Source organism: Buteo buteo, chromosome 22 (genome assembly GCF_964188355.1).
Source record: "Buteo buteo chromosome 22, bButBut1.hap1.1, whole genome shotgun sequence".
In the NCBI taxonomy this organism is placed as follows: Eukaryota; Metazoa; Chordata; class Aves; order Accipitriformes; family Accipitridae; genus Buteo; species Buteo buteo.
Genome location: NC_134192.1, coordinates 14,619,819 through 14,634,532, shown reverse-complemented (window position 1 = coordinate 14,634,532; position 14,714 = coordinate 14,619,819). Strand labels below are relative to the sequence as shown.

The following is a 14,714-nucleotide window of genomic DNA, read 5'->3' as shown; positions in this document are numbered from 1 at the left end:
TGGGCCGTGGGTTTTTCGGGAGGCTGGTGCTACCCTGCCATGGGTCAGTAGCGCTGGGTGACAGCTGGGCTGCCCCTGTGCCTTCCACCCGTGCCCCTTCTGAAGGGGGTCTCTCTGGTTGCTTTGCAGAGGGCGTGACATCAAACACCAGTGACAGCGAGAGCAGTTCCAGTAAGTGTGCGTCTCGCCTGCTCTCCCTCCCCTGTGCATGTGTGTATGTGTGTGCATGTTTTGGCACTTCCATCTTGTCTTGTCCTGGTGGTGGTTCTGTTCAGAGGTTGGTCCTTCCTGCTGGTGACACCAAGATGCTGCTGCTCCCCCCTCGGGGCCTGGGGGAGCAGGGCCTGGGGGGCAGGAGCAAGCCTGCCTGCTTCCCTGCTCTGTCCTGGCTGCAGGGCTCTGCTCCAAGGCTGGGTTGTGGGTTCCCAGTCCACAGTGGTCCCCCATCCTGAGTACCAGCTGCAGGAAGCAGTGGGCCAAGGCCCGGTCTGTAGCATAGGTGGCTCTTGAAGCCCAAGCCTGGACAAGAACATGTGGGTCCAGCTGCAGCAAATGCTCCCTTTATCCCCAGCGGGGCCTCTAAATATCTGCAGCACATCCGCTGTCCACCCTGCAGGGAGGACAGTGCGTCCCAGTGGGCCCTGAGCCTGCAGCAGCAGGGAGGGAAAGAGGAGGCTTGACCCAGAGCTGGGACATGAATAATTAATGATGTGGATCAAGGGCTGGTAACTGTATGCCTGTCATGCTCTGTGTCAGCTGGCAGAGTGACGGGGGCAGCCTGGAGGTGTCCCCAGGGCTGCGGGAGGCTGGCAGGGGCAGGAACTAGCTCCTCGTGAGTGCAGAGGGGCTGGGAAGCTGCTGCGAGCGCTCACCTGCCTCTCCCTGGCTCTGTTGCAGAAGGACAAGAGGACACCATCCTGTCATATGAGCCGGTGACGCGGCAAGAAAGTAAGTCCTGGCACTGAGCTGGTCTGTGCCCACTCCAGTGTGGACACCTGTGTCCTTGGCACAGCCAAGGTGACCGGTGCGACCTCCTCCCCTTCTCTGCTGTACCAGCGTGACGCCGGGTGAACACAAGTGGAGTTTCTTGTCTGTTGCGTGCAGCAGGGGAGCTAGGTGTGCAAGCCGCCTTGTGGGGCTTTCCCTGGCCTTGGTCACCCCTTTTTAATCAACAGAAAAGACTTGTGACCTGGTCTGCAAGACCAAGGGAGAGAGCCAGAGCTAAAACCAAGCTAGGCTTTAGTCCCTAGCTGAGGACAGCATTATCCCTCCCTGCCCCTGGCCAGGTCCCTGATGCAGAGCAACCCCCGCCCCAGCCCTCAGCATTTAACCCTGCTTGATGCTCAATCCTTGCAGACCCTTTCACAGGCTGAATAGTCCCAGCCTTGGTGGTGTCCCCTTGCCAGAAGCTGGATCAGACTCTTGGGCTTCTGTCACTCCCCCAGCTTTGTGGCATCCTTGCCCAGCTGTCCTGGTTGTCTGGCTCCTGACCTGAGCAAGGGAGCATCTTTGCTGATCCGTGACTCCGGAGACCTGCAGCACCTTCCCCGGGTCTGTGCAGATGGTTTGGGTCAGATGGGAAGGAGATGTCAACTGTTACCAGGAAGAGAGAAAGTCATGTGGAGGAGGCACCTTTGGGTGCCCATGTGAGCAGGAGCACCCACTGCCAGCAGGACAAGGGCAGTCTGATGCCAAAAGTGGCAGTAGGGTCAGCTGCCCACAACGCAGACGGGGCCTCAGGTTGTGCCTCTTGTTCGCAGTTCACTATGCGAGGCCAGTGATCATCCTGGGGCCAACGAAGGACCGAATTAACGACGACCTCATCTCCGAATTCCCACACAAGTTTGGTTCCTGCGTGCCCCGTAAGTCCCAGCTGGCACTCGATGCCTTTGCTGGAGGGAGGGGAAAGTGGCGGCTCTGCTACTTGCAGGGTCTAGCCCGTGGCGTGGGGACACGGCTGGGAGCACGGGTGGGTTTTCTCCCTCCCAGGAGGTTTGGCATACAGCGCTCTGGGTTGGCTCATGATGCCCGCTCTCCTCCAGACACTACCAGGCCTCGGCGTGAGAACGAGGTGGACGGACAAGACTACCACTTCGTCGTATCCCGTGAACAGATGGAGAAAGACATCCAGGACAACAAGTTCATAGAAGCTGGGCAGTTCAATGACAATCTCTATGGGACCAGCATTCAGTCAGTGCGGGCAGTGGCAGAGAGGGTGAGTGTCAGGTGGCATTCCTCGGACTGGGACACATCCAGCCCAAACCTGGACGCATTCAGCAGTTCCCCTCCTCTCCTTGTGTTGTTAACGAAGGGCTGTAACCACGCTAAGCAAGCGTGGCACGAGCCTCTCCTCCCTCCAAAGTCCTACCAAGCCATGTGGCTGCTTTTCTCAGCCACGTTACTCCACCTCAGTGTCGTACCTGTCATCCAAACTCCACCCGAAAGCCTAGCACTGGTGGCACCAGCCTCGTGCTCAGGAGCTCTCAGGGCAAAGGTGCCCAGCTGCCCTCTGCAAAGCAGTGGCGTTTCCTCCGCAGGAGTACTGGAGTGTACCGATGGCTTGTAAATTGTTTCACATGTTCAGAGAAAGATTCAGTCCCTTTACATTGCTGCTGTCCTCCCCTAAGCAGGCAGGAACATAAGGCCACTGGGAGTTGGCTTGTGTCTCAGGACTGCTGTTTCAGCTCTGTGGCTCCTCTCTTTTGTAAGCACATCTGTATGAGCAAGCTGTTTTCTTCACAGAGTAGACTGTGTGGGTAGGTCTGATCCCGATCATCTCCTTTCCAGGGGAAACACTGCATACTGGATGTGTCTGGCAATGCTATCAAGAGGTTGCAACAAGCACAACTTTATCCCATTGCCATTTTCATCAAACCAAAATCCATTGAAGCTCTCATGTAAGTGCAACGCCGTGTTCTGTGCCTCTCCAGGGTGAGCAGCTCTGGCATGTTTGGGGTTTTTATGTGTGCTGCCTCTGCTTTTTAGAAAGCAGCAGAGGTTGCTGCAGGTGCTGAAGTCCCTTGTTAAGAGAAGGTGGGCCCATTGCTGTCTCTGTAGTGTCCCTCCACGTCTAATGCCATGGTGCATCCAGGTTCCATGGATTGCTCTGGCTTAAAGCCCTTCGTTCACCCCAAAGAGGATTATCCATGGGAAATCTAAAAATGCTCCCAAATGTGCCTGATGTAACCTGCTCACCTGGGCCCTGAGTCCAGCCAGAAGCCTGTAGCAGTGGATCACAGCTGGATGGTGGCTGAGCCTGGGGAGCAGGGAGGAGATGTTTCCTGTGTGCCTAAGGCAGACCTTCTGCTTGTCCTGTTGCTCCTGGCCCTGGGGAGCACAGGCTGGAAAGGAGATAGCTTGCATCTCTTCCGAGCAGTGACAGAGAATATTGTCTCTGAGGAGATTCAGTAGCTCAGATGGACTCTGAGATCAGAAGAGACTCTGCTGGCACTGAGGGGACTGGGAAAACCCCTTCTCAAGCCAGAAGGGGTCGAATTGCTTAATTTGAGTGTTGTATAAAGATGAGGGAACCTAGGCAAGGAGGGTGGTGACAGACTCTGGAAAAGCAGGGAGAATTCTGCAGTGGTCTTGCAAATTCAGAGGATTGTCTGGATTTGAGTCCACCTCTGTGCTATGGTGAAGAAGGTGGGGATGGTGATGGGAAGAACTGTTGGGAGTTGAGATGAAGTACCAAGGCAGCAAAGAGCATGTGGGGAAGGGTCCTGCCTTTGAGAGCCTGGTCCTGCACAGCTTCCATTCCTGGTGTGCAGAGGCTTCCCAGGCACCCTGGCTCCGTGGGCTATTTTTGCTTCTGCTCCTTGCTAAGAAAAAGAGCTAAGTTTCTATTTTTTGTACATGGCAGGGAGATGAACCGGAGACAGACATACGAACAGGCCAACAAGGTCTTTGACAAAGCCATGAAACTTGAGCAAGAGTTTGGAGAGTATTTTACAGGTGAGTGTCCTGAGCAGGCTTGTATCTGATTTATTTTATTTTTCTCACTGGCAGCTGTGACCTCTCTGCCAGCACTGTCTTACTGCAGGGTCATGGGAAAATGTCCAGCTTCATCAAAGCAAAGAAGAAATGGCACTTTGCCAGCAGGGCTCTGCAAAGGGACTGCTTCAAGATCAGTAGATAAGAGTAAACCAGCTCTAGAGAAGGAGACAAGCTGTCAGGCAGGATTTTCAGAGTTTGTGAAAGGTTATTGCCAACTTTAATAATAATAAAAAAAAAGAAAAAATCCCCAGGCAGGGGAAGCACAGTATAGATTCAGGGTGCTGCAAGGCTACAGGAAATAAAACTCCCTGCATGGGGGAAAGGGGAGCATTTTCAAAAAGAGAAAATTTTAAAGAGGAATGATAAAAAATTAGTGACCTAAATGGTGGAGACTGTCCTGAGTTATTACAAAACATCTCCCAAAAAAAGACTGGAAGTTTGGCTGGCTTCCTAAGTAGTCTTTGCTGAAGAGCCAGTCAGGGGCTGCCTGGCACTTTGTGCCTGCAGAGATGAACTGCTCATGACACAGGCATCCTTGTGCATTAAGGAACTAATGTTTGTAACATGATTAAGTCTGGAAAATCATGGGCACATGAAGAGACAGAGAAGCTGTCTCTAACTTTCCTCTAACTTTCTTCTAAAGTTGAGGATTGACAATCCTACCAAACCCCGTATTACCCACCTAACAGCTATTGGGAAAAATCCCAAGCAGAACATTTTCCAAAAATGGACCTCAGCTGAGCAAATGTGTGGGTACAAATAGGGTAAAAGCTTTCCCCAGACCTCCTGTCCCAGGCAGCAGTTCCAGAGCTGCCAGTTGCTCTTCCAGGAAGAGCGCAAAGGAAGCACATGCCACGGTTTTGCCAGACCCTTGGCATGCCATTGTGTACTTGGACGGTGAATTTGAAGTTGACCTGGGGAAGGAATGCTCTTGGCTAAAACCCAGTGTCGAAAGAAGCGGGCAACGGGCAGAGGGATGGTCACTGTAGCACGTTCTGTGCCAGGAGCTTACAATGAGGGAACAGAGATGCTGGAGGATGGTACTGGCTGAGCTACAGAGGCAGGCTGAATTTCCAGAAAGCTTTGGCCCTCCATGTGCATCTTCCCCCGGCAATGTAGGAAGCACAGTGAAGTGCTTCATGTTGTGTCTGTACTAAGCAGCGAGACTGTCGCTTGTCTTCGGGCAAGAGTTACTGCTGGGAGTGACAGCCTTAAGCTGGCCTTCTCCAGCCTGACGGTGCTGCGATTCCCACTCCACAGCAGAGGAAGCAATAAACACAAGGACCCCTCAGCAGCCAACCAGAGGGGACAAATCCGGCACCTTGGGGTGTGTGCGCAGTGCACACTGGCTAATCTCTGAGGCCCTCCCATTCACCGTGGCGGAGTAGCTGCAGTGCCGGGGCCAGCTGCCCACAGCCTCAGCGTGGTGGCGTGACACAGTTTGCAAAGCTGATTAGCAGCCCATTGTGGAGAACCTGGCTGGCACTACACACGCCTGAGGAGCTCTGCCAGCTCGGGATCAGCTCTTGCTAATCTCCTTGGACACACTGGGTTAACCCTCTGTGTCATCATGTGCCTGTTACAGCTCCTTTGACACAGGTTGTCTCGTTCGTTAATTGTTGGCCATGCCACGCCGGCCCCTTTGGTGCAGAGTGAAGGCCGTTCCCATAGCTTGTGGTGATGGAGGCACAGCACTGCCTGATGCTCAGGGTCTTGCTTGTTCTCTCCTCTTCCAGCCATCGTACAAGGAGACTCTCTTGAAGAGATTTACAGCAAAATCAAACAGATCATTGAGGACCAGTCCGGGCACTACATCTGGGTCCCGTCCCCAGAGAAACTCTGAAGATGTCCCCCACCTGCTTCCCTGTGAGCAGAAGATCTCCGAAGTCCCACCCCACCCAAGCCCTCTGCCCCAAGGGGGAGGGATATGAAAACTATTCCTGCCCCCTTTTTTAGATCGTCGCAAAATTGAGTTTTCTAGTCCTGTTCTTTTGTTGGGATGAACTCATCTCATTCATCACGTGACTGTTCCCACCATTCCTGCATGGACCTTCCCACTGCTCCATTAGAGACAGATGAGAACCCATTCAAGGTCGTTTTTTATTATTATTATTATTATTATTATTATTATTATATTATTATTATTAACTAAACTGAGAATCAAGATGGGAGGAGGTGGCTAAGGACTAACATAAGAAACAAGTGAAACAATGGACTCTGAGCACATGAGCTAGTATCAGAGCTCCAGGGGCATTTTTCCAAGTGTGACTGTCTAGCAGCTCTGAACAGTGTGACAGAAAGGCAGTAGAAAGCATTTTATTTATCTGTATATGTAATTTATATATAATATATAGAGAGATATTATATATATATTATATATATATATGTGTATGTGGACTAGGAAACCTGAGGGACCTCTCTCAAAAGGTATTGTATTATTGCAAGGATCTTTCAGTTTCTCTGTCCCAACCGCTGGGCGTAGGGAGTCCACTTGGGCAAGAAGAGCTCAAAACGGTACCAGGTGCTTCGGAAGCGTCTCCTGTTGGGGCCAGCCTCCTGCCAGCTGCCCCAGGCCTATGAGGCAGAGCAGAGACTGGTACACTGCCTGTGCAGAAGGGACCAGAGGTCCAGAGTAACACAGCAAGGAGCAGCAGCTGATCTGAGTGAGGCTGGGAGATAGACTGAGCAGGAGGCTGCAGAACAAGAGAATGGATGATACTACATATTAAATTGCACATTGTTTTACACACCACCTTATGTGTTTGCATGAGAGGTTTCCTTTTGGTTCTATTTTTTTAAGCTGATTTTAAACCAAAACCATATTGTGTTGGTGTGTTGGCTTTTTTTTTTCATTATTCCATTTTTCTCTTGTTAATAATGAACTGAATGGGTATAAAATCCAGTTTTTTAACTTATTTTTTAAGCTGGCTCTATTGTAAATAGAATCTAGAATCTAGATCTGCAGTGTTTAGTTAGGAAATACTCTACCGGTCACATGGAACAAATGTATTTGCTGACCTGTGTTGCTGTGGAAAACTTGGGACATTGGGCTGGCCCAGTACCTGTGGGCGCAGGTGAAATGACCCATTTTAGCTTGTGGCAGCACGCTCGCATTCCTTTCTGCGTTGGCCACTGGCAGGAAAAGCCCCACACTGTGCCTTGGATGGACACTCAACTTTTCCAAATCAGTAACAGAATTGAAGAACTTCCTCCCTCTTCCCTGCTCCATGCCAAATGCCTGGCTCTGCTGCATGCAGGTGGTGGTGGTGGCCTTCCCAGTGGAAGGGCCATCCTTCCAGCACAGCAGGGACGTCGCCTGCTGCTCTGGGAGCTGGGGCTTGGCAGGTTAATGGGCTGTCGCCTCGCCCGGTTCTGTCTCTGACATCTCTGCATAAATCCTCTTTCTGAAATTGGGCTCTGCTCCCTCTCTCAAGGTCACCTTAGAAAAGCAAATTGGGTGCCCTGTGCTCGCAGGTCTGTGGGGTGGGGGGATGCAGAGTTGCACCCATCTGCTGTGCACTGGGATTTTTCAAATGAGGCAACCGTTGGTGCTGAGACAGTTGGCCCTAAGCTGAGAAATGTCTTTGAGGACACTTTGGCTTCCACGTGTGAATGGGACTCCATCATGGGAACAGAGCCGTGTGTGAAGCTGGGGGGAAACTTGCACAGCCTTTGAGAAGGAGCTATGTTGCTGGGTACTCATAATACAGGTAGCAGAGCGCTCCCACCTTACAAAGAATTGGTGAATGCTGTTTCTCGGACACAGTGCCAAGCACCAGAAGAAAGGAGGTCACCATACGAGCACGAGCAGGTAAGTCTTGGCCCATTCTCTCTCCCCTATTTTATAGGGGTAAGTGAACGTGCGGGGTGCTGGTCCCCTTTCCTGAAGGTAACGGTTATTAGTGTGTCAGTCAGTACATGGTGCGCACAGGCCCCGGTTTTCAGCGTGAACAAGAACTGCTTTAAGACTGTACATGTACTGTCTGGTGAGAAGCTGTCTTTACTCATCCTGCATCACAAGGAGCCCTGCGGGGACCGAGCAGCTTCCTGGGACAGAAAGTGCTGCAGAAGAGATGCAGCTGCTAGTGCAGTGGAGGGCAGGAAGGATTCTGCTGTCAGTGGGACTGACCCTAAAGGAGTGAACTTTGGCAATGGATTCCTGTTCGGTGTCTAGCCCCCTGCCCCGCTGGTCCTGCTCTGGCTGCTATAAACGGTGGTCCCTGGAGAAGTGGAGTAAGTGAAACAAAAGTCCTTAAGATGCTAGTCACACTGTTCCTGTCTTTTTTTTTTTTTTGTCTTTTTTTTTTTTTCCCCTAATAGCCTGTCTCCCTCTCATCAAGTCACATGGAGAAAAAGATGATGTACTCCATGGCATAGCTGACAGTATCGAATCGATCATGACAACACTAGTTGGTTACCAGTGTTTCTTCCAAGGAGACATATATTTTTAATAAACAGAGAGTTGCAAAGAACCCTGGCTTTGAGACCTTCTTGTAGAGTCCTTCATTGTGTGCTAGATCTGGTATTTTTGGCACTGATCTTGGCAACTATTGATATGGTCTCTCCAAAGCAAACTTAACTGTTGACGGAGGTTTTAAAAAACAGGAAAAAATTGCTTTTTTTAGTACAAGGTGGTCACTGAGAAGTTGCCCCCCCCCCCCCCAAAAAAAAAAAAAAAAAAAAGAAGAAGAAAGGAAGTGGGCTTATTTACAGCTGAAACCAGGCCACTGAAAAGCTCTTTTGGTTGGATTGTTGTAACACAGGTTGACTCTGCTCTGATGAATTGACACCATAAATGTATTTTGGGTCACACTTTGAATTGTGGGGAGTTTGCTTTACAAATGCTGATCAAATAGTAGGGTTTACACGCTGCTACATAATTATTCCTGTATTGGATATAAAGACAGCAAAGTAAATACCTAGTCCGGATAATATAGAATATCTTTTTACAGTTTAACATGCTGTTTAGACATCAGAGAGAAGAAAGTTGTAAAGACTAGTATCTTCATCTAGTACCTTTAAGCGCAGAGACCAGGAGTGTTCACTGGAAGACAAATGTGGTTCATGGGGTATCATTATACATTCCTGCCTGAATCTGCTTTGTCATCTAGCTGAGCTAATTGAAAGGTGAGAGGGTTTTGTTTTTTAAATCTTGAATATTTTTTTTCCTTTCAAACTGCACACGAGAAGTGAGATTTCAGGGGAACAGGGGTGTTGTACTGAGCATGGACATACATTTTGCAATCAGTTCACAGTTTATAAAGCTCATTGGACAAATAAAACACAGTTTAAAAACTCCTTTAACTGATCAGATCAACAGTCTTGTAGTGGTGGTTGTCCATAAAACACTGGAAGATTAAACAGTTGCTAAGCAGATCTTATGCTAGCATTACCACCCCCCCAAAAAAACTGTTTCCTTACATAGTGATGGATTTGGAATGATGGAGTTGATCTAAAGCATCACAGGAACGTCCATTAATGGCTGCCACAGTAGCTGCCAGGCTTCTCCAGTCTGCAGAGTTAGTTCCAGTAACTCCCAAGTTGCAGTATGTGGATCTGCAAACATTCCTCCCTAGACAATCCATGATGTGTCCTGAGCTAATGTGTCATCTTGATCTGCTCTGACAGTGAAACGTTAAGGTTCCAGTGGGGAGAGGAATGTGGGGTTATGTTCTTAAATAGATCATGCCACTCCTGTAAGGTGGAGACAACCACTGGAAGAGTAACCCACATGCTAAGAGAATGAGGGTGGCATGAAGGGAAAGAAAAACTTGTTCTTTTGAAGCTTTTTAACGAGCTGTTTTTCTGGCTAAGGGCGAAACCTACCAGGACTTTGCTAATGTCCTGGACTATACAATAGCAGAGCATTGTCCTGATAATGGTCCTGTCTCACTGTGAAATGGGGGTGGGGTGGTTCTTTTCTCTCCCAAGATGTCCTGCTACAGATGTCTACAACAGGCATGAAACTAATCTGCCCTAAGACACTTCTAGAAAATTAGACCATAAGCTGCTTGTGCTATAGAGAAACATGTCCATGCCTCTGTGTGCAGCTCTGGTTAGTTAACTGTCTTGGCCCTTGTTAAGCAGATGAGCATGGGATCTGTGAGGCTACTGGAAGAGGTGTTTAAACAGAATTTAATAGTTTTCTCAAAAATTTTCTCCCCATCAGTGCCTGAGATGCAGGCACCTGGGTAGCTGTCTTAGATACAGCTTTTCTTGCTAATGATGCTTGGCAGCATAACGTTCAAGGACTGCTATTCTCTGCTTCCCTCAAGCTGTCACAGCAGGATTCATGGCACTAAAGCATCTGCTGTGAAGCAGGAAAAGTTACCATCATGTTAAAGGTGTCTCTTTCCTTGAAGAATCCTTAGGTAGCCCCTGACCTTATGTGTTTATTTATATCCCTTGCCTCCAAAATGAGGGTCATGTTGTTTTAGTTTTTTTAATCCCAAGGAAAAACATGAAGTTGTTTGGGTCAGTCAGTGCAGCATCTGTTAATGGTGCAAGCACACAGGAGCACTGTGGGACTAGCCCCCTCATTGGGGCCACACTTGGCTCACCACAGGGGTGATGGTGGTATTTCCTCCCTTAGTTCCAGTGCTACTTGACAAAAGCTTCTGCCCAATCCTCTGATGAGCTTCAGCCCTCTTCCGATTACCCCAATTTCTGATTATTGTGATCACTTCAGTTCTAAGTGCTACTGGCCAGACCAGATCATCTTCCTTCCTGCCTCTCCAGAATGCTCAGTGCAGCCTGACATCAACAGCAGTGAAGCTCTTCTCAGACTATGCTGGCAGGTAAGCCCGAGGTGCACCCCGAGTGGAAAGCGGCTGGAGAGCCAGGGCTCCCACTGCAGGTGCCTCTGGGTGAGAGGTGGCAGAAGGGGCTCCAGGGTTCAGCAGCTGTGGCTCCATCTTCTCCGCCCTGCCCCACTCCTGGACTCTTCTCAGCAAGGAAATTTTTCTCCTGGGCAGGTTCCCTGCAGCCACATTCCTAGGGGGTTGGTGGTAAAAATACCCTCTCCCTGGACCCGTTCTCCCAGTCACATTGTATTTCCCTTGTACCTCTAGACTGTTGCTGCTCCCCAAACAGTTAAGAAATTATCAGATTAGGAAAAAAGAAAGGGCATCAAATACAGGCTAGGGAAAGGGGGGAAATTTGTGAACTACTGCCCTAGAGGATACATTTGTGTTCTCAGAAGCAAGGAGGGACTCTGCAGTTACAGAGCAAGGGTCCAGCACACCCTGTAACTTCTACAATGATGTGTAAATCAGAAACTACTGCTGCAATGCCACCCTCCGGAGCAATCTGTGAACATCTCAGGACGAGAAGCCAGAGTCACTAAGCTGAAATGATGCTGCAACAAAACAGTGATCAATATAGACGACTGGGGGAAGAATGAGCAGCACTGAATTTTCTTTTTTTTTTTTTTTTTTTTTCAGATTGGCTGTTGCTGGCTTAAAAAGATTTATATCCCAGAGTCATCCTAGCTGGGCCACTGAACTATAAAGCAACATTTAGCCTAGTAAAATAAACACCGGGCCAGCCTGCATCTACACTACCAAACGCAGTGCAAAGCAGAGTGACTGCATGCAAACTACCTATTGGGAATGGTCCCTGGAAATCCAGCTAATTAAGGTCTGATTCAACTAGGAGAAGAATTCTTGCCCTACTTAAAACCTACAGTAAATAGCCTGGAATAAAATGTACAATGTAAAAACGTGCAAAGAAGTGAAAAGTACTACCAGCAGAGTCTGTAACTGATCTGATCTGGACTCCTTACTAAAGTCTGTAGCATAAAAGAAACAAACTGAGCATCTCCAAGGAAAAAATTCAAACGATTCTGGCCATAGGCAAAAATGCATTTAATGCTTGCTACCCTCTACTATGGCTGTATGTAATTACCTGCTACACTTACTGGACAAATGTGACCTTCTCATCTGGTACAGTGTGACACCTCTACCTGTTTATGTGTTTGTGTAAGTAAGTCAGAACAGAGAACAATAATTAAAGCCAGCCTGGCAAGCATCAAGGAGATACTACAGGCAGCAATGGATACCTTTGACTCCATGGCATCATTTGCAGTCCCTGCATTAATGTGATGTAGCATACATCTCCGAAACTGTGACTCCAAAAGAATTTTCTGTGGCATTTGAGGCCTGTTTTTTTTTATAGGTTCAGAGGTGTTTCTTATTAAACAGACAACACATTGTGCATTAAAGATCTGAAAGCAACAGCTTACAGAGATCCAAATTAGACCTGGTGAACTGAGCACACTAGGTGGAGAATTTACTCTAAACAGATCCATCCTTCCTATGTGTGTCTCACAGGAGGCATCTGCATCAGGCACCCTGGGTGATTTGTCTGGGTACCATAAATGGAATGGTTTGAAGTAAGTTCGTTCAGCGGAAGTGGCTTCACTGCTTATACTACCTCAGCCTGAAGAACAAAGGCCCTGTGGTAGACCTCAGGAATAAGAACACGTACGTAACCTCCAGTTGAACATAATTATTTTTTGCTTTCATCTTTGCATCCTGCTTGACTATTTCCACCAAGGTACCTTCCTGTTCCTACCAATACATAGTTCTATCTAGCTGAGCCTGAAGAGCAACAAGACACTTCCCAACAAACTCTCTAGCAGGCAGCACCAGTCTCAGCTATGGCATCCAGTATCTTGCTGTCACAGGCACCAGATCCTATAAACATCCCAATACTTCCCTGGTTGCCACCTTCAATGTAACTCATTCCTTTAGGGAGTCCCATTCCTGCACTATTATCCAGAAGCTGATACTAACCTGTGCAGTACTGCAACGCATCTAGTACAGTATGTTTCTACTCAATGTTGCTGCAAATGCCGCACTGACTTACTTATGTGTCTGCATGTACCTGCCTTCAGGAGATGACCCTGTATCCAGCTGCACAACAGACATGAGGATGTGGCAACTATGCTAAGGGCTGCTAACTAGCTTCAGCTGTAGGATGCAAAGCAGTGCTTGGTGCACACAAAAAACCAGAAAGCACTAATACTTGGTTTACTCAGACTATGAAAAGAAGACAGACATGGAGCATTGAGAAGAGACTGCAATGCAGCTGGCTTTTTTAATTACTTGGCTTTGACCACTACACTAAGCACACTACTAAACTCTTCTTTCAGAGCATGGCTTTCAGAATGAACCATGACTAATGCAGTTTCTTCTTTTCTGTAGCCACCATCCTGCTGTTAGTGGCCATGTCCTCTGTCTGAATAGGCTTTAATAATCTGGTTCTAAGTAAAATGTATTTTTAAATCTTAAAAACAAAATTAAATAAGTCTTAATCTCAAACCAGATGATCTTACAGCTGAAAGATACTGCTGTCCATCAGCCCTGCCTTCTGTGTAATGTTTGTAGAGTAAGCAGCAAAGCACTTTTAGCTCTCTAGTAAGCAAACCAGAGGACCTGAGATGACTGTTGCAGTGTTCCTCAGGGTGCTTGAATATCCTCTTAAAGAAAAGAATCCACTTATAGGATGTATGCCCAGTTATGCATCATGCAAATGTATACATGGTCTGTTACACAAAGATACAATATACCATCTTTGCTTTGACCTGCGTTGTACCTGCTTACTATAGTGCAGCAGCCCTTACCCATCAGCTATGATACCTACTTCATCTTCTAGGCAACCAACAGCCTGAATCTGTGTTTTTCACTCAAGCACCCTGTCAGCCTTTTTTTAAAAAAAAAAAAAAAAAGAAAGGAAAAATTCCTATACTAAGTATATCTAGGCTCTGCTAGAACCCAAAAACTCCTATACTAAGTATATCTAGGCTCTGCTAGAACTCACAGTATTAGTCCCCAAGCACTCAAAGGGCTTTATTGGAGTGCACTGTTGCTCCTGCCACTCCAGTCACCTTCATTTCCTTCCAGAGAAGAGCTGGGCACATTGGAAAATGCCTTGTGCTCATATGCAGGTAGAATGCAACCGCAATTTGTCCCCCAGAGTCAGGACACCATGACGTGTCATGGAGCACATCTGTGCTATGGTACAGAAGACAACACTCAGGCCATGTGTTTTCTGATTTCCAAACCTGCCAGTGAAAGAGCAACAGTTGTACAGACCTAATTATGTTTCTTAACGCTACTCCACCTCTTCACATTCCTCACTATCCACATTGAATTTCAGGTGGGAGTATCTCTCCAACTCAGTTGCAGTAAGATCCATCCATTTACTAGTCTGTGTTTTTATATGGATTTGGGGGCATTTCATGCTTGTATTGGCTTTGTGTGGCAAGGTTTTGCGGGGGGGGGGGGGGTTACAGGAGTGACTTCCATAAGAAGGTGCTGGAAGCTTCCCCTGTGTACAACAGAGCCAATACCAGCCGGCTCTAAGACGGACCCACCACCGGCCAAGGCCGAGCCAATCAGCGATAGTGGCAATGCCTCTGTGATAACATTTTTAAGAAGGAAAAAAAAGTTGGGACAGATGGAAAACGGCAGCTGGAGAGAGGAGTGAGAACATGTAAGAGAAACAACCCTGCGGACACCAAGGTCAGTGAAGAAGGAGGGGGAGGAGATGCTCCAGGCGCCAGAGCAGATTCCCCTGCAGCCCGTGGGGAAGACCATGGTGAGGCAGGCTGTCCCCCTGCAGTCCACGGAGGTCCACGGTGGAGCAGATCTCCACCTGCAGCCCAGGGAGGACCCCATGCTGGAGCAGGTGGGTTCCCGAAGGAGGCTGTGACC

At 48.4% G+C, this 14,714-nt stretch overlaps 1 protein-coding gene across 7 annotated transcripts in view; it reads left to right on the top strand.

Moving 5' to 3' along the window:
* Positions 1-8,682, top strand: part of DLG3 (discs large MAGUK scaffold protein 3) — an 80,870-nt gene extending 72,188 nt beyond the window's left edge. For 4 of the 7 annotated variants that reach the window (XM_075054025.1, XM_075054023.1, XM_075054026.1 and 1 more), the window contains 7 exons: positions 130-171; positions 898-948; positions 1,761-1,862; positions 2,043-2,215; positions 2,788-2,897; positions 3,863-3,954; positions 5,733-8,682. In XM_075054025.1, the coding sequence (XP_074910126.1) occupies positions 130-171; positions 898-948; positions 1,761-1,862; positions 2,043-2,215; positions 2,788-2,897; positions 3,863-3,954; positions 5,733-5,839 (677 nt within the window). In that variant the 3' untranslated portion in view covers positions 5,840-8,682. The remainder of the gene's footprint in view (positions 1-129; positions 172-897; positions 949-1,760; positions 1,863-2,042; positions 2,216-2,787; positions 2,898-3,862; positions 3,955-5,732) is intronic. The other 3 variants (XR_012653962.1, XR_012653961.1, XM_075054024.1) reach the window with 3 other exon arrangements.
* The last annotated feature ends 6,032 nt before the right edge of the window (positions 8,683-14,714 follow it).